Source organism: Botryllus schlosseri, chromosome 5 (assembly GCF_051294905.1).
Source record: "Botryllus schlosseri isolate E-star chromosome 5, Bs_hap1, whole genome shotgun sequence".
In the NCBI taxonomy this organism is placed as follows: Eukaryota; Metazoa; Chordata; class Ascidiacea; order Stolidobranchia; family Styelidae; genus Botryllus; species Botryllus schlosseri.
In genome coordinates, this window is record NC_137240.1 from 19,749,749 (window position 1) to 19,776,186 (window position 26,438).

At 40.7% G+C, this 26,438-nt stretch overlaps 2 protein-coding genes and 1 long non-coding RNA gene across 3 annotated transcripts in view; 1 reads left to right on the top strand and 2 right to left on the bottom strand.

The window, feature by feature from the left end:
• The window catches only part of LOC145439865 (uncharacterized), a 437,408-nt gene extending 436,393 nt beyond the window's left edge, over nt 1-1,015 (bottom strand). Inside the window, exon 1 of the mRNA XM_080317521.1 lies at nt 1,011-1,015. The gene's annotated coding sequence lies outside the window, so the exon portion shown is untranslated. The remainder of the gene's footprint in view (nt 1-1,010) is intronic.
• Nucleotides 1,016-8,125: 7,110 nt separating this feature from the next.
• Nucleotides 8,126-26,438, bottom strand: part of LOC145439340 (uncharacterized) — a 92,896-nt gene continuing 74,583 nt past the window's right edge. The window contains exon 2 of the long non-coding RNA XR_013915151.1: nt 8,126-8,307. This is a non-coding gene — a long non-coding RNA (uncharacterized LOC145439340). The remainder of the gene's footprint in view (nt 8,308-26,438) is intronic.
• Nucleotides 20,911-26,438, top strand: part of LOC145439333 (intelectin-1-like) — a 33,471-nt gene continuing 27,943 nt past the window's right edge. Inside the window, exon 1 of the mRNA XM_080316837.1 lies at nt 20,911-21,046. Within this exon, the coding sequence (XP_080172963.1) occupies nt 20,962-21,046 (85 nt within the window). The 5' untranslated portion in view covers nt 20,911-20,961. The remainder of the gene's footprint in view (nt 21,047-26,438) is intronic.

Genomic DNA, 26,438 nt, shown 5'->3' on the forward strand with positions numbered 1-26,438 from the left:
TTTAACCAACAAACCGCTGCTAAAATGCGGTGCTAAAAACATAAGCGGCGACAATACCTTGGCCAAAAAATGACCGATGCTGGATGGCCAAACCTTTCGATATGGAAATGATTCGTTGTTGGCACGAAATAGTCCCGTTCTAGAAATCTGAGTAGACAGTATAGTTACAGTAGTAGGCCTACAACTGCGACACGCAGAGGAATTTAATTTACCTAATTTGAAATCGCGTGCGTCATACATGTTTTGTGGCTTTGTTGGGTTGACTTGTGGTGTGCGCGTTCTGTTTGTCATACATGTCCGTGAAATCGTAGCATACTACTGTACTACTAAAAATGAATTCCTCTTCATAGGTGATGCTCGGGTCACGAGATGCCATAAATACCCAGATTTTGGTGGTAGTCTAAAATGCTGCTTTACCGTTAAAAAAAATGTTATAATTTCCCAAGTTAGATTGGGTTGAAGAGCAGAACACACAGTATCGCGTGTTTATTTGCTCTTCCCATTTTCTCGCGTGACAGAAAATGGGAAATCGACAAAAAAACAGAGCACAAGTTGGAGCAACGAATCATAAGGTAGCGAGCTCTAGTGCGCTTTTACACTGTCCTTGATCGCTTTGGACCTTATTCTCCAAGACATAAGGCAAAAGTCTCGACACAGACGCGTGTATTTTCACCCTTTCGACAAACTGGAGCCTCCGGGATCTCTGTGTCAGCCTTCATGATTTCTGCCAGCAAGCCTTTTTCACTTGCGACAAATACGCTGTATTTTGGTTAGGAGTGTAGAACAGATTTTAAGACCTAGCCATCCAAGCACTAGTTGACGTTCTTGTACAAAATCCAACAATTTGTTTGTCCGAGAAGGGCTTTAGTGAAATAATTGAAATCAAAACGAACGTAAAAAGTTGCCTTTTTAATGAGACACTTGATAGTTTAAGCTACATAGTAGCCAATTTGTGGAACATCTGGACAAAATGTTGTTACTTATCTTCATCTTCTTTTTGTATAACAATTTTCGGTTAGTTTTGTGCGAATGAAATTTATTATTCAAACAAGGTGCAAATGGAGCTCGAAAAGGTTGAAAAGCACTGACATATAATGCTTGATTCGCAGTCGATTTTACGTTGCGTATATTGGGAAGTTTCACATTCCAGTATAATGTCGGTAAGAGGGGCTCTAGAATATTCTAGATGTCAACCAGGTGATATCATACTAAACGCATCGAAACATACTCAGCCGCAATAAGATTAAGAGATCTCTGAACAAATTTAACGAGCGTTTTTAGTCTCCATTCTTTATCACCATGGACGAATTAAAACACGATATGTATAGGTAATAATTATTATAGTCAATCTATACAGTGCTACTGATGTGTGCAATGTCATTAATATAGGCGTATCGTTTTTAATCTGCATTCAACTGCACTATGTTTAGGTTGATGAAATGCTTCATTACCATTCAAATCAAAGTAGCTTGAACGTAATGACCAATTCGACGGTAGTGCTGATTTGATTAAGTTATATTAAACACATGTACAAAATTACAATTTATGGTCATTGAAGATCACGAACTTTATATTCGTCTTTCCCGGCCACATGTTGTGAAGAAAACAAAGTGAGGGATATATATTTATTTTGTCAACTATGATGATAAACGACATACGTACGCATATGTACAAAACATTGCTTGATTGCTATTGACTGGTACCGGTGATATCATCATTACGATTTTCGTGTCAACCGGAACCGGAGTAGCCTACATGATTGTTCAACCATCATAAAGTCAGAATGTGATAAGCGATCATTATCATCATATCAATATTATATTCTTCATTCACAGTAATACGGGTAAATACCCACATAATCTTGGAAGCAACCTACCCCAAAGGAAAATGGCGAAATTGGAGCAAATTTTTAAAATTTCAGTAATACTGTGTAATTGTTATTCCTGTGCAATATATGAAGAGGTCAGATTACAGAGTTGCTGTATGAAGAATTGACAAGGGTTACAGAGCAGAGGTAGAGATAACTGAAAATAAAGAATCGAAATTACAGAAATTATGCTGTGATTCACGCGCACAAGTGTAATCTTAGTCCGGTGGTGCATTCAATGCCTTCTGAAGAATATACACGGTACCCAAAAACGTGATCTTTTGGATCATGTCGAATCGAACGTTTCCTGGAATCTGTTGGATATGTCTCATGAGTTTTTCGCTTACGACCCCTGTAGCGCCAATGACGATTGGTCCGTTTATTTTGCATCGCCACATTTTCTGACATTCCATTTTGAGGTCTTGGTGTTTCGATTGTTTTTCTGATTCTTTTAGTAGTATGTTTTGATCAGCTGGGACGGCCAGTTCAATGAATAAGCATTCACTTTGCTTTTTTAGTTTGATTATCATATCCGGGCGGTTTCTCCTGATTTCGCGGTCAGTTATAATTGGTACATTTCACAGAATTTTTACTTGGTCGTTTTCTGTCAATGGTGCTGGGCTGTAATCATCAGTGTAGGGATCAAGTCACTACCTTCGAGTCACGAGTCATTTCGAGTCATTGCGCATTCTGACTCGAGTCAAGTCAAGTCAAGTCAAGTCACTCGATTTTTGGAGGAGACCCGAGTCAAGTCAAGTTAAGTCAAGTCAAGTCACGAGTCAAGTCACAATTCAAGTCAAGTCAAGTTACCCTTTCGAAGTATGAGGCATGATTACGTCATTCCATTTTGCTAGCTGTCTGAAATACAGATTGAGTGGTTATTATTTCTGAACCGATGAACGAATATAGAGTTAAATATACATGCAAGAAGGCGCTGTATCGCTCACATATACGCAGAACTGTTACCCTACGTAAGTGATTGCATATAGCCTCAGTCTACAGTTACGAGCCAAAATAGAGAAACGAATTTATTAGATGCAATACATTGACCATTTACAAATTGATATGATACATTTCGAGCCGGCGCCAATGGTCGAGGACTATAAATAAACTATATTCGTCTTCAATTTCAATAAAACAAGAGGTTTGGTTAAAGAGAACAGAAATAGACATTTTGCTATTAAATTACTTCACTATACTAGTTTACGGCATCGTAAGCTGTAAGATTCGATCACTTCACTTGCGGTCAATTTATTTGTGAGAGAACAATGGAGGCTCAGTAAAACGCACGATCATTAAATGATAGGTGGCTCTCACGGGTTACACCAGCGCATCGCGAGCAATCCGACCATATGCGAGATACAGTGCTTTCTATCGACAACGAGTACGTGATGACTTGAAATTGACTCGTTAATTTTGCTCCGAGTCACGAATCAATCCACATTTCTGATACGCCGAGTCAAGTCAAGTCATTTTAGCAAAGTGACTCGAGTCAAGTCAAGTCATACTAAAAAGGTGACTCGAGTCTATCTCGAGTCATCCCAACACTTGTAATCATACCAACACTGGTAATCAGACCAATTTTTCGTCGAAGTGGTGATGTTAAAAGGTTTGCATAATTCGAGTTGAATTTAGTTACCAATCATATGGTGTCTCCATGTGTATTCGGTATGGATTTTCGGAATCAGTGCGACAATAGCTTTCGGTCATTTCCAGTCATTACGTAACAAGATCTGTTTATGATGAATTGCACTGCATCTGGTAAGACTGGGCCCGGCGTTACGTCACCTGTGCCTCCCTTCTCCTTTCGGGCTTTAGTCAAACTTTAAATATGCCATTTCCGTGATTTTTGGTGTCAAAATGTTCAAAATTTAGAATACAAAACGAACATTTATTAGTAATATAATCATTGAGAGTGTTATGTTCGTGCATTTACGTTCGGTGTCGTACAACTCTTTCTTTCTATAGGATTAGTAATTACCGCCAATCATTATTTCCTCGTGTGTCGTGCTTGTATTTATATCCTGTGTTCTGTTGTCTCGTGGTCTTTCATTTAACTGAACTCTGGATCGTGTCGCCTGTCTAAAAGTTATTCTGCTGTTAATATATACTGATTTCATATTGCAACCTCGTCGTATTGAGTTATTGTTCGAACAAGTTCAAGAACATAACAATTGGTGTCAGAAGTCGGATTCATAGTTATTTCTGCGACGAACATATATCATGGAAGCCAGTATATTGAAGCTTCTAGAGAACCAGCAAGAAATGATGGCGAAGCAACAAAAGCAGCATGAAGAATCAATGGCAAATCAGAATGCACAGCGTAAAATAGATATGGAGCAGCAAAATGCTCGGCACAGAGAAGATTTGGATCAACAACGCGCACAGCATAAAGAAGATATGGCACAGCAAAAGCTGCAGCATGAGTAAGCCATATCGCAATTAGCACAGAGGTTGAGTCCCGGTACGTCAACATCTGAAGCTACCGCTCCCAAGTTTGATTCGTTTGTGAAATCAAAGGAGAAATGGGACCAATATCTGCAACGATTCAACCATCACCTAGCAATTTACGGCATTTCCAACATGGAGAAAAAGAGAGCGTGTCTACTCTTATGGGTTGGACCTGAAACGTACTCGCTCCTACGTAATTTGTTTGGTGCTGCCGATGTCAGTGCGCAAACCTTCGACGCGTTGACCGAGAAGTTGTCTACACACTTCAAGGACTCAATTCATGTGCAAGCGGCCAGGTACGAATTTTACAATTGCAAAATGCAGCCGGGACAGTCATACGCTGATTGGATCGCAACTCTACGCGGAATCTCCAAGGATTGCAACTTCATATGCTCAAGAGATGGCTGTGATCAGAGCTACGTTGATGAGCTAATGCGCGATCTCATCATTAAAGAAACGCCGCACGCGGATGTGAGACGGCATTGTCTAACACAAACCAATCCATCCCTTGACGACGTTCTCAAAGTAGCCGCAACACACGTGAGAACGCTGGAAACTGATAGGGTTATCCAGGGCGAGAGTAACGGTAAAGATACTTCAATCGTCAACAAAATGACGGGAAGTTATCAGAAGGGGAAAAAACCTTCCAAATCCAACCAAGGCAACTTCCCAGAAAGACTGAAATCCTGCAGCCGCTGTTTCATCGATCACCAGAGAAAAGACTGTCAGTATTGACATGCAGTATGTCAGAAATGTGGTCGTAAAGGTCATATCAAACCTGTGTGCATGTCTACCCAACCTAGTATCACGCAACAGGTAACATCCGTCAATTTCTGCTCAGTGCCGCTCCTCTCCTTCGACATCGATCAACTATATCGACGCATAGGAAACCAGCTCTGGATCAACTCCAGCATCAACGGCATTCCGTTGCCGACACAGTGGGACACTGGTGCACCCTCCGCCATGGTGGGATTGACTGGGTACAAAACTTTGGGCTCTCCGAAACTCTCAGCATACCATTGCTCTTTCGTAGCGTATGGCGACAAGCCACTGAAAGTGAAAGGTATTTGCACTGTAACCGTGCAGGTGGGTTCTGAAGTTCGAGTTGGCTTAAAATTGGTGGTTCTCGACGAACACCGTGGGCAAAACATTTTTGGTCTTGATTGGAGCGATGCTTTCTCCATGACCGTTAAGGGAACGTCTGCTTTGGATGCAATTTCTTCGCAGATGGTCAAATCGCAATCATGTAATACTATTGACATTTCTGATTCGAACGACAAATTGGTATCTTTTCAGTCCAAAATTCCCTCCGTTTCTCTGTATTAGGACGATGCACCAAGACGAAGGTGACAATTCACTTGAAACCTAATGCCAAGCCCGTATTTAACAAGCCACGCCCTTTGCCTTTCGCAAGGCAAATCGCTGTTCAAACCGAATTGGATAGATTAGTCAATCAAGGTATCCTCGAACCAATCAATTACAGTGATTGGGCAGCACCAATTGTTGCCGTCACTAAATCAAATGGATCAGTTCGCATTTGTGGCGACTTCAAAGCATTGAATCAACAAATTCAGATAGATCAACATCCCCTGCCCTCTGTAGATGAAATTTTTCACAAGTTACAGGGTGGTTGCATTTTTACGAAAATTGATCTTGCCGATGCTTATTTTCAGCTAGAATTAGATGATGATGCGAAGAATTTGTGTGTCATCAACACGCAATTCGGTCTATTCCGTTATCGACGCATGTGTTTCGGAGTCGCATCTAGTCCCGCAAATTTTCAACGCTGTATTGATGCCATGATCGCCGGCTAACCCGGTGTTGCTAGTTTTATCTATGACATTATCGTTACTGGCATTGATGAACGCGATCATTTTCGCAACTTATCGCTACTCTTTGAGCGCCTCACCGAATACGGTTTCACCGTCAACTTCGCTAAATGTGAATTTTTCAAAAGTAGTATCGAGTACCTTGGTCATATAATCGACAAGGACGGCAAACGCCCGTCTCACAAATCCGTTGAAGCAATCAAACAGTTGCCTAAACCTCAGGATGTTCGCCAGCTACAGGCATTCCTGGGCAAAGTCAATTATTATCGCGCGTTTATTCCTAATTTCACGAATAAAGCCGCTGCCTTGTACCGTCTACTTCAAAAAGACGCGGAATTCATTTGGAATACGGACTGTGACGCAGCTTTTCGCATTCTCAAAAACGACGTAATCGACGCTACGCAGTTAAGCTCATTATGATGTAAACAAGCAGCTCATTTTGTCAACGGATGCTTCTCAATTCGGAATCGGCGCTGTCCTCTCAATCGAGCACAATGGCGAAGAGAGACCCATCGCGCACGCATCGAAAACGCTTTCAGATTCGCAAAAATCCTACTCTCAAATAGAGAAGGAAGCTCTGTCAATCATTTACGGAGTCACTAAATTTCGTCAGTTCTTGTATGGTAGAAAATTTACGCTCGTAACGGACCACAAACCGCTTTTAGCTATTTTCTCGCCAGACAAGAAAATTCCCGTGATTACAGCGCAACGCTTACAGCGATGGGCACTAACGCTCATGGCTTACCAATACGATATTCGCTATAAACCGACTAATCAGCCCGGAAACGCCGACGGTTTATCTCGCTTACCAAAGGGTCCAGACCCTGAGTTTGACGAACTGAAAACGCGGAGATCGTTCACGCTATTAATATGGCATTCGATGGCTTACCGTTAACTCGCAATGAAATTCGCGACGCGACGCTGAAGGACAAAACCATGAAACTAGTAAAATTATCTGTCACTCATGGTAATTGGAATCCAAAGACGCACAATGATGATTTTTTTTGGTTTTCGACTCGCAAACATTCGCTTTCTCTGCACGAAGACATAGTCATGCTCAATATTGATGGTTTTCAGCGCGTAGTAATTCCGCAGTCACTTCGCTCGCGAGTCTTATCATTGTTGCACGAAGGACATTGGGGTATCGCGAAAATGAAGCAGATGGCTCGACGTTACATCGCATGGCCTTCTATTAATCGCGACATTGAAAATCTCGTTAAGAGTTGCGACGCTTGCCGTAAGGTAATGAAAGCGCCTGATCGTCAGTATCGCGAATGGCCTAAAACTTCTGAAAGCTTTGAACGAATTCACTTGGATTTCGCAGGTCCAATAAACAATAAAATGTTTCTTGTCATCGTCGATGCGCATTCGAAATATCCTTTCGTTAAAGTAATGAATGTCGGATCTACCACAACCTTGTGTGTGGTCAACGCTTTGAGGGAAGTCTTCTCTATCGAAGGCTTGCCCATAACAATTGTCACGGATGGCGGGCCGCAATTCACATCGAATGAATTCGATACGTTTTGCTCTAATTTGGCAATCGGCCATATCGTATCGCCGTCTTTTCACCCTGCCTCGAACGGGGAAGCGGAGCGATTCGTCCAGACTTTAAAAGCTGGATTAATAAAAAATTGCGACGGGGGAAAAGATCTCAACTTCGCGCTCCAAACACTTCTCGCTACGTACCGATGTGCACCGCACCCGGGCATAGACTGGAAAACGCCTGCCGAGATTTTACATGGTCGACAGCCGCGCAATTTGCTAAGTTTGTGCTCGCCCTTCGATAGATCAAAACCCGTTACGCCTAGACAATCAGTCACTCATTTCGAGATTGGTTCCTCGGTTTACGCTCGCAGCTGGTCCGTGGACATATGAGCATGCGACATTACAGCATGCGAGACTTCGGCATGCGACAATTTGGCATGCGACACATGAGCATGTGGGTTAAACTACGGGTTAGGGGTAGGTTAGGGTTGGATTTATGGTTGGGTTAGGGTTAGGTTTTAGGTTAGGTTAGGCTAGGTTAGGTTAGGTTAGGCTATGTTTCGGGTTAGGGTAAGTTTTAGGGTTATACAGTCACATGCTGAAGTGACGCATGCTGATGTGTTCCATGCTGAACTGTCGTTTTCCATTGTGTCGCATGCTCATATGTCGGGCAACCTCGCAGCTACCGAAGCGGACCAAAGTGGGTTGCTGGCGTTGAGACGGAAATACTGGGGCGTGTTGTGTACATTATAAAAACAGATCATGGGTATTGGAGAAGGCACAAGAACCAACTCCAACCACGCTTGATGTCAGCTGGCAATAATACAGCCACACAGGAAGTTGCTCAGCCTCAGCAGTCGCAAGCTGAGCAGCCATTGGTTAGGAACAGGGCACAAGATCCTGCAGCTAGTCCTGCCCGTACGTCGGGTAGACGTTATCCTCTTAGGAATAGGAAACCCACCGATTTCTATAGACCGTAAATGTGGGCAACCCTCTAACTTACAAGGGAGGACTGTTATGTTCGTGCATTTACGTTCGGTGTCGTACAACTCTTTCTTTCTATAGGATTAGTAATTACCGCCAATCATTATTTCCTCGTGTGTCGTGCTTGTATTTATATCCTGTGTTCTGTTGTCTCGTAGTCTTTCATTTAACTGAACTCTGGATCGTGTCGCCTGTCTAAAAGTTATTCTGCTGTTAATATATACTGATTTCATATTGCAACCTCGTCGTATTGAGTTATTGTTCGAACAAGATCAAGAACATAACAGTATTCACAAATTTGTTTTGCTCATCCTGATTACGGGGTATGCACCGCTTCGCTCGTCGCCCGTGACCGCATCTCACTCATTAAATGAGTAGTTGGATATGAATGGTGGTATATTTCTATTGTTATCATTCACTATGGAAACAGATATCGGATGATTTGAAGAACCACCACCCCGCCGTTTGTCAGCTTATGACTACGCACCAGACACCACTATCTCGCAGGTGGAACTCGAACCCTAACCCTAATCCGCACCACTCTGCCATAGTTTCATATGGTAACGGGATTATCAATGTTTGGTACAGTAATTCTAATAGTTGAACGCAGTGTGAACGTTTCGGCTTGGAAAGGAGTAGGCTATAACGCAGAGCGAATGTTTTGTAGTTGTATAATTGTGTTTTATCTGACTCCAGAGGTTGCGTTTTACAATTCGCTGCGTGTTTCTTCTTTCGTTCGACGACCGGCGTAACCACGCCGTACGACCTTGTTGGCTGACGTACCACAAAGCCTGTCTCTTGCACACGAATTCGATGGATCACACTGACGAATATATTTTGTTTCTGTCTCCACGACTTGTAATTTTATTGCCAATCACGTACGGTTCAAAATGCGATATCTCTCCACCCAACCAGCGAAATACTTATGAATGTCTATCGACTTCCGAATCATCGAAATAACCATGAATGTATATCGACTTCCGAATCATCGAAATAATCATGAATGTATATCGACTTCCGAATCAGCTAGTAATCATGAATGTATATGTACGCTGTATTACATCCAGCCACAACAGATTACATGCACCAAACATCGTACGATTTATACTTTGTTATCTACGTTCACACGACAAAATATACGACTCACGAAGGCCTTATCAGGTTTCAGTTCAGGGAATTAGGTAAGGTTCGCAACACTCCTTATTGCTCAAATCTTAAAATGGCGTGAACAATATATTTCGTTAAATAGGCCTATCTTCGCCGGACAAAGATTTGATATTTTGTGTTCGTCGGGTGTCTGATCTCAAAGACTACACCAAGTCGTTTCGGCACCTTCCTATCTTTCATTTTATTGCAGTCTTGGTATTTTGGAAATGATGAAATTTTATGAATAAACTCACCTTCCGTCACCTGCCACCTGATTTTTTTCGTTTATCACTTTATATTATCTTCTTCTACTTTCATTCTGTGTGCATGCCTCCTATTTACATCGCCTAGGCGCAAGTGGGTGTCTGATCTCAAAGACTACATCAAGTCGTTACGGCGCCTTCCTATCTTCCCATTGTATTGCAGTCTTGAGATTTTTGAAATGATGTCATTTTATGAATAAACTTGAACTTGCACTTGAAAATACAACATTGCGACTTCCATATTTAAGCATAAAAATCATATACGTCTGATATACATCATAACCAGGCTCGCAATATTAGGTAGATTGTCGGCAATAGGCATACGTATGTTCGTTGTTCAACTACGAGAAGCATTCCTCATGTTCCTCATCTAGATATAATCCATTTGAAAGGTGTGAATCGCGCAATCTTTTTGCAGAAGAATACCAGCTCATTGGTTTATGAAAGGACTTCTGTTTGCTTTCAAATCCTATGATTTGATCTCTGCAAAAGCTAGCCAATGATACAGTCGCTGCATCGATCTTAACAGCTATGGGAACGGGGCCGTCACTGCCTCGAATCTGCCCATAATTTGAAAGGGTCCAAGCTCGAAGTGGGCCGAAATCATTTCGCAAATCAACAAAAAGCGTAAGTGAACATGAACATGGCATGAACGTAGTTTTAAATGAGAGAGTCCTTTTGAAATTGGCGACTAAATGCTCAAATGTCATCCTTTCAGTCGTATATGTTGTTATAAACAATAGCAGACTTAATTAATAATTTTTTGAAACAACTTTTCTTCCATTGTAAGCGTGCCGCGAGCTTTCACGCTGAAAAAGTTTGGGAACCATCTGCTATGGGCATTAAGGCAAAGAATCGCTAGTGTGACGTCATATCGGCGCAGTTGTGGGCACTAGTACCCGCATTGCAGGCTACGGAAATATGGTAAAACCCGAAATTAAGGGAGTAAGGATTCTTTGCGATGCTGTAGGATAGTCAAGTCAGTAGGTTAATGTCCCCTTCTCATTTCACTCTTTGTTGTGCTGATTTTTATATGTTATTTTCGATTTCCTTTATGAATGTCTCAATAATATTCTAGTTGTCCAGCTGCTGAGAACACATGTCTCTACCTTTAATTCCCCATTTCCCCATTTAGTGTAATTCACGTATTGGCTCATTCAATAGGACATTGTATACTTTTGTCCTTGATGTTTCTGTGGCATATACAGTGAACACCGACTAAACACGCTTGGCTCAGTCATATATAGTGTTCTTGTTCAACTATTGGGGTGTACTAGGTCAATGATGTTTTGCAACGGGTATATTTTCAAAGTGTTCATAGCTCTTGAGAGATCTGAATGTTCCAAATCTTCCTGCAATCAATTGAAATGCGTAACTTTGTCTACTGCATCCACGCGGTGTGTATTAATGGTCAGTCGCGAAAAATAGAATATGGATGGACTTCAATAGGCTATTGTTTTTAGAAATACGACAGACGGCAGCTGAACTGAAAACACTTTTTACCATGATCTACAAATGATAGCTATGAATTCTCGTGACCATTGAATTTTGTGTGTATGCAATTATTTGGACAATGAATCAACAGTTTCGACCTTTAACGTGTCTTGGAACATAGACCAGGAGGTTAAAGCATGTATAAACAGTATCGCCGTTCAAGGCTGAACGAAGTACAGTCAGAAGATTGTTCGAGGCCGTGGTTACTTGGCGTGATGGTGCATTCTTTCGAAAGTTGAGATTGCAGCTATAGATGACGGAGAGTGTCCATATTTTGAGTGCAAAAATGAACCAGATTTCCGTGGTCGGGGTATGCAATAATTTTTGTGATAATGTGGTAACAAGCAAAGGTTTAAAAATCTTGAACGTCAACAGCATACAGCAGTTGGGATGGCTGTAGTTACGGTGCAGGAAAAATAATCCCAAGCCAGACGAAGATTATTGGCGACCAACCAGAGCTATATAGAAATCTTGTGAAAGGCATCGATCAGAAAGGAAACACTCGAACGATAGAATGTATATGGCCACTTTACAATGTGTACATACAAGTAATGAATGTTTACTATGTGTCTAATGAAACAATAATTTATTGGAATGGAAGGAATACTCTTCCTTGGCAACTAATTTACAGACATGAAACAATATCCATGTAAGTATATATAAAAACACGTTTACGGCAAAGCGAAAGAGACAGTAAATTTACGCCGATCATCACAGAGACAGTAAAGTTCAATAAATGAGCTATTGAAATTGTTATAAGCAAGTTTGATGTAAGACTATTTTGTTTCGTAGAAACTGTATAAAATGACAGGACATTTCCTCCAAATGTCACCAGAAGGGATGTGTCGTTGGCGAATTTGAATCTTTACATTGGAACTAGAATGTTGGGGCATATATACTTACAGTAGATGATCATATTTGATCGTACTATGTTATCTGTAAATGTGGCTCATTTCTCATTGAATACTCCTCATGATCAAATGCCTGGAACTGATTCCTTATTAGACGCAGTCGCGCTTTCGTTTACGATGCTCAGGTTAGGACATATATAGTATGAGGACGAGTGGTCACGTCGAGTGCATTGGTTATAGGCTTAGGCAGTGGTGTGCCGCAGAGTTGGATCAATTACAATTACATGTATAATTACTCAATGCTAAAAATATCAAATTACAATTACAATTACAATTACTGTTAAAAATGTAATTAATAACATTTATAATTACAATTACAATTACTTTTAAACAGGTAATTAATTCAGTAAAGAGGTGTTCTTTGGCAACCGTAGCGACGTAACTAGCAACAATCTCAAGCTATTCATGTTCCATTCCTGATATGTAGAATACTCTTCAATTAAAAAAAAACTCGAACGTATTCGAACTACTCCTAATCATGAGTACTGAAAACTGCAAGCACAGAAAAATGTTTCAAGCGACTGTTAAGAACCACAGGTTTGAGCCAGGGATATCTAGACTGGTTTGAGCAAAAAGCGAATAGGCTACAGGACAGTCAATAAAATATAATCAAACGATTAGGCTACTCAGAGCTGAGTCATTCTTTTTTTCTATTTGTCGACTGCTAAATGTGCAATGAGAGATGTGATATTCTTTTTTGCCAGCACCATCGAGATGCTTTGACGAGGGAGTTGCGATACGGCCGTAAGGTCATCTAGTCAGGATAATGAAATGTAATTGGTAAGGCGTCAGCGATAAGGATGATACCGATAAGCTGCGTAAAATTAAAAGAAATGCAAAAGGAAAGAACCTCCTGATAGAAGAATTGCAATATTTTGGTTCGCATTTACATTTTCAGTTGCTCGGAAACTGTTAAATTGCATTTGATGAACATTAGGGTGCGAGAAGTTTCTGGCCCCAGTAAATTCGGTCAAGATTGGAGGTAAGATTGGGATAACATCTCTACAAATGCGTGATCAAGTTTGATGAAGCCTTGGTTGGAAACTTGATTTTTTTTGCTATTGCTGCAACAGGCCTCGGTACTGGTCAGAGATTAAAAATAACTTTGACCGTGGTGTAGGAAATGGTTCAGCACATGTTTCAGAAGAGTTTATTTGCTGTTCATCCATTTTTGAAATATTAAGATTTAGTTTAGCCCACTGGTTGTTTAACTTTTTTAGACACGCCCCCCTTTATAACAGTGAATATTTCGTGCCTTACATATAGTTTGATGGTATGGAAGGTTATGACCAGTGATTCCCAACCGCGGCCCCCAGCTAGCCTTTGTGCGGCCCCCACAAAAATATTGTGAATTCGATTTATTAAAAAAAAATATTTATAAAATACTCTTGCTTGGCTTGGAGTCTGGAGCTTTCAATTAAGATTGCAGGAAAGTTGTGAGTAGACTGCTAAGATTACGTCACTGCTGTTTCAATGCAATGTGCCCTAACTGTCCAGTTGAACGAGCAGTACCTATAGATATAGGTATAGATATAGGCATTGACAGGACCGTAACTGCCGCACCCCAAGTCCCCCAATTGGGGAACGAGCTCGAAGGGGGCCCAAAATTATTTAGTGAATTAGCATGAATTGTAGAGTATTTTATGAAATTTTATGCAACTTTTTCAAAAATTGTTTTTCAAAGATTTCCAAGTTTCCAAGTACCTGCATTATTGGATACTCTTCTACCAAGATAAAATACGAAAGATTTATAGAAGTGGGCATATCGGCGTTGGCCATTACCGCGTCACGACGCACGAAGACATATAAAGTTTTAGGCCATATAACTAGGGCTGGGCACAATGATTCGAGTACTCGAATCTCAATCGAGTATGAATTTTAATGATTCGAGTCGAGTAGTAAAAGGCGATTTTTTCGAGTACTGAAATTATACGCTCCTCGCCACTGAAAGTTAATTTATAAACGAGAATTAAATTTACGATGCTATTTTCCACTGTGGTAGCCTTGAAACCTTGATTGTCCGTATCGCAGTATTCAGAACAGTAAAAAAAAAAGAACGTTACTAGAAATAGCACATTTACAAAGTCATGATCATCCCACAACATTGTCACAAAGTGCAATGAAATCGGAATGGTCGAAAAATATACCTAAGTATCTTCTATGTGATGAATAACAGACATTATAATATTTGTGGTGGCTTAAAAGGTATCTATTTGAGCTTTGACATATAACATTCTGTTATGACGTCATAATGAGTGGTACTCGAATACTCGACTCGACTCGAAGCATAATACGTGATTTAGAATCGAATCACTCAAGTACTCGATTTTGCCCAGCCCTACATATAACAAGCGACTCCAAGAAGTGTGCCAGAACGGTCGACAGCGAGAAAACCTTGGCCGAAAAGGACTGCCCTTACACTGACCGGAAACTTCGTTATGTATATACAAAATACATATGGGTATAATTGACCATAGGCGCCTAAATGACTAGCGCCGAATATTCCTGTCTTGGCAATCTGAGCCTCACGAGACAAATAGGCTACCATCCCGCAGGGAAGAATTATATGCCAGTGAAGAACTACCAATTTGAAATCGTGTGCATCTTTTAGTTTAGTACCTTTGGGCGCTTCTATATTTTTTGATATAGCAGACTGGAGGTCACGAAATAACATCATGTAACGAAGTCGTACCAACGGGTCCGCCCGTCCGAATATGTTTAATTATTATTTACGGGCCCTACAGTTTCCAAGACACCTCACTCAGCTCTACCGGTAAATCTAATTACGTGAGCAGAGAGGACAAGCAATTGATAGCAATATATATGCAACTCCCGATCTTATTGACCTATTTTATTTTGAATTATCGAAAATTTTCGCGCTCCACGGTGGCTCACTAAACGGTGATCCTAATTTCGTGGCAGAAGCGAACTACGGGACGGGGGGTCGGTTTATCACCCTATGGGAGCTCAAGACCTAAGTGTCTTGAGGGGTCTGACGAAGTGCTGTTTTGTTCCTGCCAACGGGTATACGCCCGAAGATGTTTAATTATTATTGAGTGGTCCTACCTTTTCAAACACAACTCACTCGGCTCAACCGGTGAATCTGACTACGTGAGGATAGAGAGGATAAAAATTGATACCAAAATATTTTCAATTCCCTATTATATTGACCGATTCAATCATGTATTATATAAATTTTTCGCGCTTCGCGCGATTAGTCGTGAGAAGCTGCCTAAAACGGACACCGGATTTGGATGATAAATAGCGGTAAACAGCCATCTAGCCTGAGGGGGCCAAGAGCAACGTTTGAGGGGGGGGGGGGCTGACGAAGTGCTGTTACGGCCCTGGGTATTGATAACTAATTTACGGATAGATGTGGAACAAAGTGACTCACGATTAAATACGCCGAGATGCGTACTGCTTAGCCGGCAACAAACAGCATAATTGGTAGTCCTATAGCTCGCGACCCAAGCGTCCGAATAATTTGATATGACGGTGTTTATTGAAAGGAGGTGTCGCAGTGATTCCAAAAATACGAATTGAAATCGCGCCAGGGCAATAAAACTACTCCGAAATAGCCCACAAAGGTTGACTGTTCTGAACAACGGGAGCACGGCAACACAATGGCCAATGGCGTCAAGCGAATGATCGCAACAATGCGAATTTTCATATTTTGGTGACTATTTTGGGTTCCCTTCATTGCCCTGCTATTCGTGCGGCCCCGAACGTACCCTGAAATTCTAGATTTGGCCCTGCCACCGGAAAAGGTTGGGAACCACTGGTTATGACTGTTGAGAGAATTCTCCAATACAAAATTCAGACTATACACCGAGCAATAACCATAAAACGGAGGTGAATCGGGCAAAGCGCGGAAAAGATTTCAGTTCACTGGACCGTCGCGCCCCATTCAGATGCTTTCACGCCACCCAAGGGGGCACGCCCCCAGTTTGAGAACCACTGGTTTAGCCTATATTGTAATTCGCAAAGTTTTCTGTTGCTACTGAAGTATGGGAAACAGTTTAGCCTGACTCTCTAGTTATAACGCAGCACGCATAGAACACCGCTGTAAATAGGCCAATTATTACATGTGGTGACTGTTTACTAAGGCCTTAAGGCCCCTCGTCGTCATCCTGGTTCGTATCGGATTTTCACTAGTGCGACGAATAAATGATTGATTAAATGATTATTTTATATTGTGATTGTCAGGTTTCCATGAAAATGTAATTGAGATTGTAATTGAGCGAAATTTTGATCAAATTACAATTTCAATTACAATTACACAAAATAGAAATGCTTCAATTACAATTACAATTACAATTACACGAAAAAATGTAATTAATTACATTCAGCTCTATTACAAATTACAATTGATCCAACTCTGGTGTGCCGTGAGGTTAACGGTTGGTGAGGAACAGACTTCTGTGGAGTCATACTTACGAATACATAGACCGAAATGTGAATTATATTCAGTTGGCTGCTTGCTATTTCATATCTCAGTAATCTTAACATACTACTACTTACTAATATAGGGGTAGGCAACCTGCGGCCTGGAACGGAATTTGTGCGGGCGTGACAAGTAATTTAATTAGTTTGTGCTTGCGGCCGTCGACAGGCAAATTGAACTTACGAATTGACTGCCGAATATTTAAAATATTTGACCAATCTTGAAATTTTCTTCGCGCCACGTGCGGTTCAATGTAATTCATTCCAATACTTCGCTTTTTGATATTCATATAGTATCGCCCTTTAAATAGTACAGATGAGAACAGCAGAAGAAAATGATGAAACATACATAGAGATACCAACTTCGAATCGTATGCTTCTCACGAAAGAAATTTGTTATTGGTACGTTCAGGTGATTCCCATATATTTCCACTACACAGACATCCTGATGGCAGGTCAAGAAATAACAGCATGCAACAAAGTGACTAATGACAATCATTTATACCTTGCCCCAAATATTCGAAAACACGGCTCCAATCAACTCTACTGTTGAATCTGATCTCATGGGCTCAGAAAGAATAAATAGTTAATAGTAATATGTGAACCTACTAATATTAATGACGAAATTCATTCGTGAATAGGAAAAAAATTTCGCGCCTCGCGCGACCATGACGGTTCGCAGTACCTATTTATAACATGATCAGTCTCGCGATTTCGGTGTGTATAGTAAGCCTATATGGAGAAGTAGATTAGTCTAGTATTCACCGGAATTGGACATGGACAGCTTAACATGGCTATTTTGGCGTCCAGTTAGTTGATTACGGCTACGTCCTCGGATGCGGCCGTAGGCTACATAATAAATCGAAATGCGGCCGTGAATAGCAAAAACGTTGCCCACCCCTGGTTATTAGCGATGGGTCGACAGCAAATTCCGATTCCAAGTTTTAAAACGATTTTTCTGAACACGATTCCGGGATTAATCCTGTCAAAATCTCGGGACATCTAGAATGCATCTAAAAAGCAAGTGTCGCAGGATCGCTTTTAGTGGTCTTTTTGACCTTTTTGGCATTTTTTAGCATCTGTATAGTATCAGCATAACACTATCTAACACTCCACATTACTGTGATCCAGAGGTGGTCAGTAACGAAGTACTTCTACTTTTTCGAAGTACTCAAGTAGTTTTCCTCTACTTCTGGTACTTACTCAAGTAGATCTGATTTTTGCTACTTCTACTTCTACTTCATAATATTTTGTGATCTACTTACTTACTTTTCTCTATTTTCAGTTTGTCAAGTAGAAGTAGTTCAATCTTCCAATTAGGAAGATAGCCTGAGGAATTTCGGGGCTGTTTTCACGGAGTACCAACATTTAATTTACCTAAAAGTTGAGTAAAGCCCAGAATTGTCGTCGCGCCTCGCGCGCAGTGGATACGGCGTTACCAGTATGATTTAACGAAAGTATCGATGAATATAATTTAGGTAGCGGGTTGGCGTGATTCCGTTCACACAGCGATATCTAGAACCAGATATCTAGATATCACTGAGTTCACACCACATTGTCACCCTTCGCCCATATGAAATAATTCATCGCAGTATATATGGCTCATCATAACGTTTGAAACTGATGTTTCGCAATCTAGCATTTACTTGTCATATCGTAATCGAGCATGTCGATGGCGCTTCCTAACCTGGAAAAGTAGACTCTGACATTTTTGTTAGTTTTAGAGCTGTTTCAGCATATCACCTTTGTAACTTTATGGACTAAAGGCATGAAAAACGTGTTCCACTTTTAGAACTAGTCTTCATGCTTCATTTTCAATTCCCAGTATCATATACTTTGAGTTACAACTATAATCAGTTCTTTTATATGGATAACATATCATGTTGAAGTATAAAAGCAAGTGTAGTAATACCTTTAATTTCCGGAAATAAAGCTACACAATATGGCATTTTTACGGTCCACCATATTTTCCATTAACGTTTACTAATCGCGCCAAGTGTTTACACCATATCCTATACGACTTCTCCGTATTGCTCTTCGGCTAAACTACGGACCTTATAATACGGGGGATGGCGCTATACTATGCTATTTTCTAAAACGTGCTGTTCGAGAAAACAGGATAAGTATCGCGTTTCCATATCAATCCTATCATTTACATCCCATGATGTGGACGAATGCTTATGCTATCGAAAATTGGATACCTGCTGGTATGCATCAATGTGAATCAAGCTCGTCACCTTTCGCATAGGTCAATTTGCACCTTTATACAATCCACGTGAACAAATTAGGATCGTTTTCACAACTACTTACTTACTTGAGTACTTTTAAAGTCGGTCAATTCTACTTCTACTTCAAGTAGTTTTAGGTTGCTTATGGAAGAAGTACTTCTACTTGTACTTGGGTAGATTTTTTCGTCGGTACTTCTACTTCTACTTGAGTAGCTTTCTTGACTACTTTGACCACCTCTGCTGTGATCACAATATCAACTCCATGGTAAACTAATGAATTAGTCAATCCTACACTGACACGGATATCTGTAATAACTCAGCAAAGTGCGATGATTCGTATACCTCAAAAGATTAGTTTGGTAGGAAGTCATAAATATTATGACAGGTATCTCTATTTTTCGACTGATTCAAAACTTCTACTCAACCGCGAGAGAAGGCATCACTTCTCTAAAGACTATTAGAGGCAAGCAAATATTCAATTATTCCAGTTTTAGACAATTTGAGGCGAACACCCTCCTAATATTTTAGTTGACGCGGCTAACTAATTAGTTACCACGGGGTTTTGTGAAATTAACAAGGTGGGCACATAGTCTAAAACACTGCAGACATTATCCCCTCGCAAAATTCATTGCCAAAACATAAGAATATATTCCAACCCAGGTTACTGGTAATTCTAATAATAATGATGCATATGTGCAATAGCCTACATCCTGCAGCAAGAAAATAACTTACAGGCTTGTTTTGCTGCATTATGGACACTCGATAGCAGCATTAGCAATTGTCATTTTACATATCTGCATAGTGCAGCCAACGGAACTGACTGCAAACCAACACAGCACAACAGAAAACAATCATTGCCGGCGCTGATCATAAAACCCTCTGGCAATCAATCGGGGACATTTTATTTTACAGGCTCCAACCAATCTGGATTATTGGTTTGCGATAGCCATTGCAGTGCAGCATTTGGTAAATTTTGATCGGTGGAATTGGTAGTGAAATTAGCAGCTTTTTCTAATGATGAAACTCTTGATGCTCTCCGCAATATGATGGATGGACGTGATTTGACTTTCTTGGAGGTGTACTGCTTTTCTAATCCTGAAGGATCCTGGGATTAAGGGGTTGTAATGTCAGGAAATTCCCGATGCCGGGATTTCAAAATTTGATCCCGGAATTCCGACCCCTTGCAGTTACTGCATGTTCACAATTAATGGCAGGTATGAAAAATTACATTTATCCGTACGGTCGTTACTGATTGAGGCTACGTTACATAATATTCCGCAAGGGAAAGAGTATTTGCGCTGCACTACAATATTTCATGTGGACCGTTGCAACTTCGCAATTCATAATGCATCATCGGTTGGCGAAGTCGATAAGTATTTCATTGTACTGCGATTGTCAGATCGTTAGCCAACAATCGGCGAGGCAGATTAATTTGAACCTCACCTCACAATAGCATAACTATGGCTATCGATATTTATAAAAAGCTGTTATGAGTGTCGTCAAAATCAGGACTCACGTATACTTGGGAAATTAGTAATTTTATGAACTTCTCCTGAGTCCTGAGTTGAGTTCTAATGAGTCGTGATACTGTACAGGAACGTTTCTCAGTAGATTAAACGGAGAGAAATTGTGGGAGAGACGTCGTCTCAATCCTGTAGTCCAGCTACTATTAGTTAGGCATATATGGAAAACACTTGCTCTAATATTTCGTTTTATTATGTTGTAAATTAGGAAATTGTCGATTCCACCAAATCCAAATAGATTTGGCAGTGTTTGTGGAATATGTGACCGCGATTACTCTTAAGACTATGGTTATCTTCATTTGCGCAGTTAGGACGAATCTTATCGCTTAAAAATTCCATGGAGGAAGACTTGAAGTGTTATACAAACGGTTGTCACGAATATAGGCCCGCGGAGTCCATATACAATGATTCCATCACAGCCGGTAAGTATTGACATAACCAACTTTTTCCACAGTAATTATTTACGATAATGTTCAATGGTACTTTGAACAAACACGCACGGGCGATGCGATACGTCATCTCGGACCGTTTCCAGTGGACGCACTGCTTAAAAATTTACATTCTCGGAATTACTATGGCAGATAGAAAATTTTAACAGCAATTTTATTGATTTCTTTGATAGTTAGGCAGCTTTATAATCACCGAAAGAAATACATTTTATTTTTCCGGTTGCGAAGGGTTTGATGCATGCATTGGGCTATTTCATACATGCAATTTGAATATGGGGTTCGGTGCGCTCCAAATGGTTTCGAACCACAAGCCCGGTGCTCCCCAGCCCTTTCCAGTTTTTCAGCGACCCACGTTTATGGCAAGTTTCATTGTGCGACCCATCATGAGATATGACCAAGTTAACGAGGACGAAATTTGACGTGCAATGAGTCGCGTGTAAGTAACGAGTTTAACAATAGATGACCACACCAAAGTGAAATTGCGCGATAATTCGAGAACACGAGTGTATCAGGCAGACAAAAATTCACGTAATTGATGATTACATACGAGAAAGCGCGTATTTAAGCCGTCAGTAATTCGTCTTTCACAACGAACACAAACATGTTCCGAGTATAGCTTGCGTCGAGACAATTGTTTGCATTCGATTGCATTTTCCGAATACACACTGTGCAATTTCGCGCTCCAATCAAAATGCCTGTCGCCAAAATCTGGCTCACGAATTATTATCAGCTCGGGAACGTGCTGGCTTACGGCCCTTATGGTAGCAAAACAATTTAATTTAGAGGAGAAGAACGGTATTTGCCCGTGTAATCCTGAGACGATAAGGTGTTTGGTATATTTTGCAAATTATGTAGTCAACTGTAGCATTTAGAAGTTCTTCTTGACTCACCTGAAATATCTTTGCGACTCACCGGTTGGGAAGTACTGCACTGGCCTAAATCCAATTTCAGAATTAAAAGAAAACAGTATTAACGATTATTACCGACAAGGGTTATTTGGCCGAGTTTAAGAAGATGTAAAACAACCGAGAGTTGCTGATTGCTGTTTGTAAATCAGGAGTGGGCAAACTACGGCCCGCATTCTGTGCGGCCGCGAGAGTCTAAAGAAACTTGAATTAAAAATATTGATGAAATGCGTACTAAAAATCGAATTATTGCAGGGACTTGATTAAACTTTTTCTTGGTATATTTCACCTTGATAATTCTAAGGCAGTGTTTCTCAAACTGGGAGGCGCGAAGTTGAGGTCGACTGAAAAAATTTTTCGCGCCCGGCACGATTTGCATTCAATTCCTAATTATTGATCTGTATTTGGTCTGAATTTAACGTTTAAAAATCTCTCATCCACACTCGTAGCCTTCCATGCCATCAAACTATCCTGGTTGCGTTTTGTAACGAGATATGGCGATAGGGGGGGGTAATTTCTGGCGCAACAGCCCGATCTCAAGGCCCATGCAGTTTGAAAGCGTTCAACTGCTATCCATCAAAAATCCTAAACGAGATTGACATAATTCGGATCACGAGTGTGATTTCAGATTGGCCACTCCAGTTTTAAAAAATTTCAGTGATGTGCTTATAAAAACGATTCCCTCGTGTCTTAGGTGGATTCGTTCTCTGTATGCGAAGAATTAGGGTATTCATATTTTATCTACACGAGAAGCGTGTTTGAAGCGAACATGGTTATGATGCTGCCAGCATTGCGTGTCCTGGAACTGAACCAAAAGTAGAATTAGTAAATCTATGAAAGAGATCGCTGCTCACACTTCAATCCTGTTCTACGAATCGGTACAACCGACTTTCATTTCTAGGGTTTTGACAAATCGATTGTTGGACGCGTGTACGATGTCATCAAAGCAATGTTTGGTTTGTTATCAATAAGCATATATATGTTTTTTATCCATGTCCTCACTATATAATCAAATACTAACATTGCATTTTGACTTATAATCTCAATTTTAAATAGTGTGGCCCGCAAATGGATTCAGATGTTGAATGCCGCGCGCGAGCTAAAACGTTAGCCCACTCCTGTTGTAAATCATACTTTTGATATGCATATTTCTTTTATAGAAAGTTGACGTAGTTTGTATTGATTGCGCGGAAGTATGCATTTCATTGGCGAGCGAAGCAGGTTTGCGAAAAGATGTATGCGCAAACGCGTTAAACTTCTTCGAATCGTTGGTCCACCTTTGAACATATAAAAGCAATTTTACAGTCACCAGATCCAGGCTGAACTCACTAGTCTAGTCGTCAAACTACTGTGGGGTGCGCCGCTCGGCATGCGTGAAAATAATTCAATTTCGTATGATAAGGATGCTGATTGTTGTTCACTGATAGGTGTGGTATAATCAGGGATGTGGAGTGGGAGTCGGAGGAGTCGGATTCGGAGTTTGACTAATTTTCGTTTGATGGAGTCGGAGTTGTGGAAACTGTAGTGGCTGGGAGTCGGAGTCGTGGAAAAAATATTGACTTGAGTCACAGTAGTAGTTTGTGAAAATGACCCTGACTTCGACTCCGACTCCAACTTCTTTATCATGAAAACAATTGCTTACAAAGGTATCTTTAAATTACTAATAATAACTGTAATAGGCTCTTTATGTATCATCAATCTATTTTAATAGTAACGATACAGATCAGGGGCGGCCAAACCGTAGCCCGCAGGCCGAATGTGGACCCCGAGAAGGTTTTGTGTGGCTTGCGTGGTAATTCTCGAAATTAGATATAAAATAAGGTAAATTGCAAGGCCAATCAAAATTTGATTAGCCTGACAGTGAAATTTGATGATGACTAAAGCATCAGTTTCGACGCATTGGCGTAAGCAGGGGCCAGCCACATTCATCGCAGATCTTCGTATATGACCATAATATAGCATATGAGATTTATTTGACCTGAAGTTTTTCTCACCACTTAGCATGATTTATTGTCACATTTCTTACATTTAGTATTGGAACCCATCCTGGAAATGATAAATACGCGTAATTTATAGAATAGAGTCCAACTATACTCGCAATTAGGAGATAACGTGTCGTCCAACATGCGACTTCGCTTGTGGGTTCGAAGCGAGATCGTCGGCGATGAAGCATTTGCACTAAATGACAGAGGCATGTTCACCGAAACCGTCGATATTGCTATGTCTTAAACGCCAAATAATCCTGTCCTTGCCAAATGAGCCCATTGCTATACAGAGGTGACCCCCAATATATGGAAGCAATATACTTATTAATCGAATTCATTCAATACCTTTGAATTCCATGACTGCACACTGTACAGTTACACGCGGAGTTTTCCTAACATAATTGGTATCAATTTTAGAGCGTAGTCATATAAGTCTTGTTTTTAATGTTACCGAATTCGGTTCGTTCCTATCGGACAACTAAAAAAAGTTATCAAGATTCCAATGGTTCGCAAATCTCATGTGGTCTTTGGCCGAAATGGTTGGCCACCCCTGATATAGATATAATTTAACATTATTTGAAATTACAATTCAGTTGCGTTGCATAAAGGAAGAAAAAGCAATATGCATCGTCGCGACGCAGTCACAAATTAATGCAATATATCGTCTGGTTATAAAATTGATGTAAATATACCCAAACGTTCCTTCCCACTTGACAAAATTAGAAATATTTGTAGTGTAGCTTAGCTTCTTGGGTCGAAAAATGATTAACCCTTTTAATGGGGGGTCCGATTTTGCAGAACTGACCATCACTTTTCAAATTCATACCGTGACCTCACCAAGACCTTAATCTGAGTTATTCCAGTTTAAAAGTGGCCGGAGTATAGCCGTCTACCGTTTCCACCCTCGATCGACACCCCATGCCATGTCTAGGGTTCTTTATACGACTAAATATACAAACTTTTTCTCTGAAAAATCTCTTTCTCTCTCTCATTTCTCCCCTCTGGCCCCCAGGATGGCGTCAGAGAGTCAAAAATGATGCCTCAGTGCGTAGCCACCGTTGCCTGGTTTCAAACAAGCCGTCAACCATGACCGTAAACCGCGCGGCTCGCCAGACATCGAAAAATCAATATTACATGAAAAATTTACATATGGGCGTGGTCAGTGAGTGGTCATAATGGTCAAGTTCAAGATCAATACCGAATCGGACCCCTACCACCCGGTTAATGGCATAAAACAACGTGGTATACTTTCTCTTGTCATATCCCACTATTTGCAGGCATAGTAAACCAGTTTATGACTCATTTTCCGTCTTGAACTTGGCTATGTTCTTGAAAATCACCGAAGCGTGACCACAATTACCAAACCCCCGCAGAAAACGCCCCAGAACAAGGTTTGATGTTCCAAACGGTGATAAATCACACAGAATACCGTACAAGTCGACTTCCTATGTTCTGGCAGAATTTCTGACTATATTTTCCACTCGGAAAATATCTGGAAATTTTAGGTATGGGTATTTTCAGCCGAACTCTTCATGTAAGATCGTCGGTATTCGAAAATTTTCATGCCCTGTACCTTCAAATTAGGTATCATATTAATCAGAAGATAGCAGGCTTTTCATAGAAACCAAAAGCAGTCCGCTACGACATATATCTCTGGAGAAATTGCGGGATGAACTTGAACTTGGGTCACCAGTGACCCCCCCCCATTAAAAGGGTTAAGAAAGACTGCAAGTCCTAGTTTTTGAATACTTGAGTAAGTGCATGTAGACTACACACTTTCTACACTACTTTCTAAATTTAGTTTATGACCAATGTCTATGTGTATGCTGAGTGTGTAATGAGAAAATTAGTAAGATGCATATCTGTATTAGTTGCTGACTCATGCACAAGAGCTACACTTCAATTGTTTTATATACATTTTATTTGTACAAGATGGGATAGATGTCGTGTTTGAATGATTCATACATATTGGGTAATTAGAGAGTCCATGTTATAAAAACTGATAAAATATGAAAAAAGTAAGGAAATTTAGAAAAAGGCAATCTTTCATACATAGTGAATAACTCGAGCTGTGCCACGATGAAACAATTTCGCATGCCACCGTTAATCATATGTTAGCATATGTTTAATGGTTATATGATAGTCATTTTAACCGTCCCTGTGGCATATAATTTTCGAAGTAACTTGGTAATACTGTTGGGGTCGGGGTTGGAGTCGGAGTCGGAGTCGGAGTCGGAGTCGGAGTCGGAGTCGGAGTCGGAGTCGGAGTCGGAGTCGGAGTCGGAGTCGGAGTCGGAGTCGGAGCCGGAGTCGGAATCGATAAGTTCAAGGACTCAGGAGTCGGAGTCGATCCATTCAAAATGTGTGGAGTCGGAGTCGGAGTTGGAGTCGGTGGTAAAATTTACCGACTCCACGGCCCTGGGTATAATACAGCCAATTTCAATGATACCTACGAGCTAGGAAATTTCCTGCGAG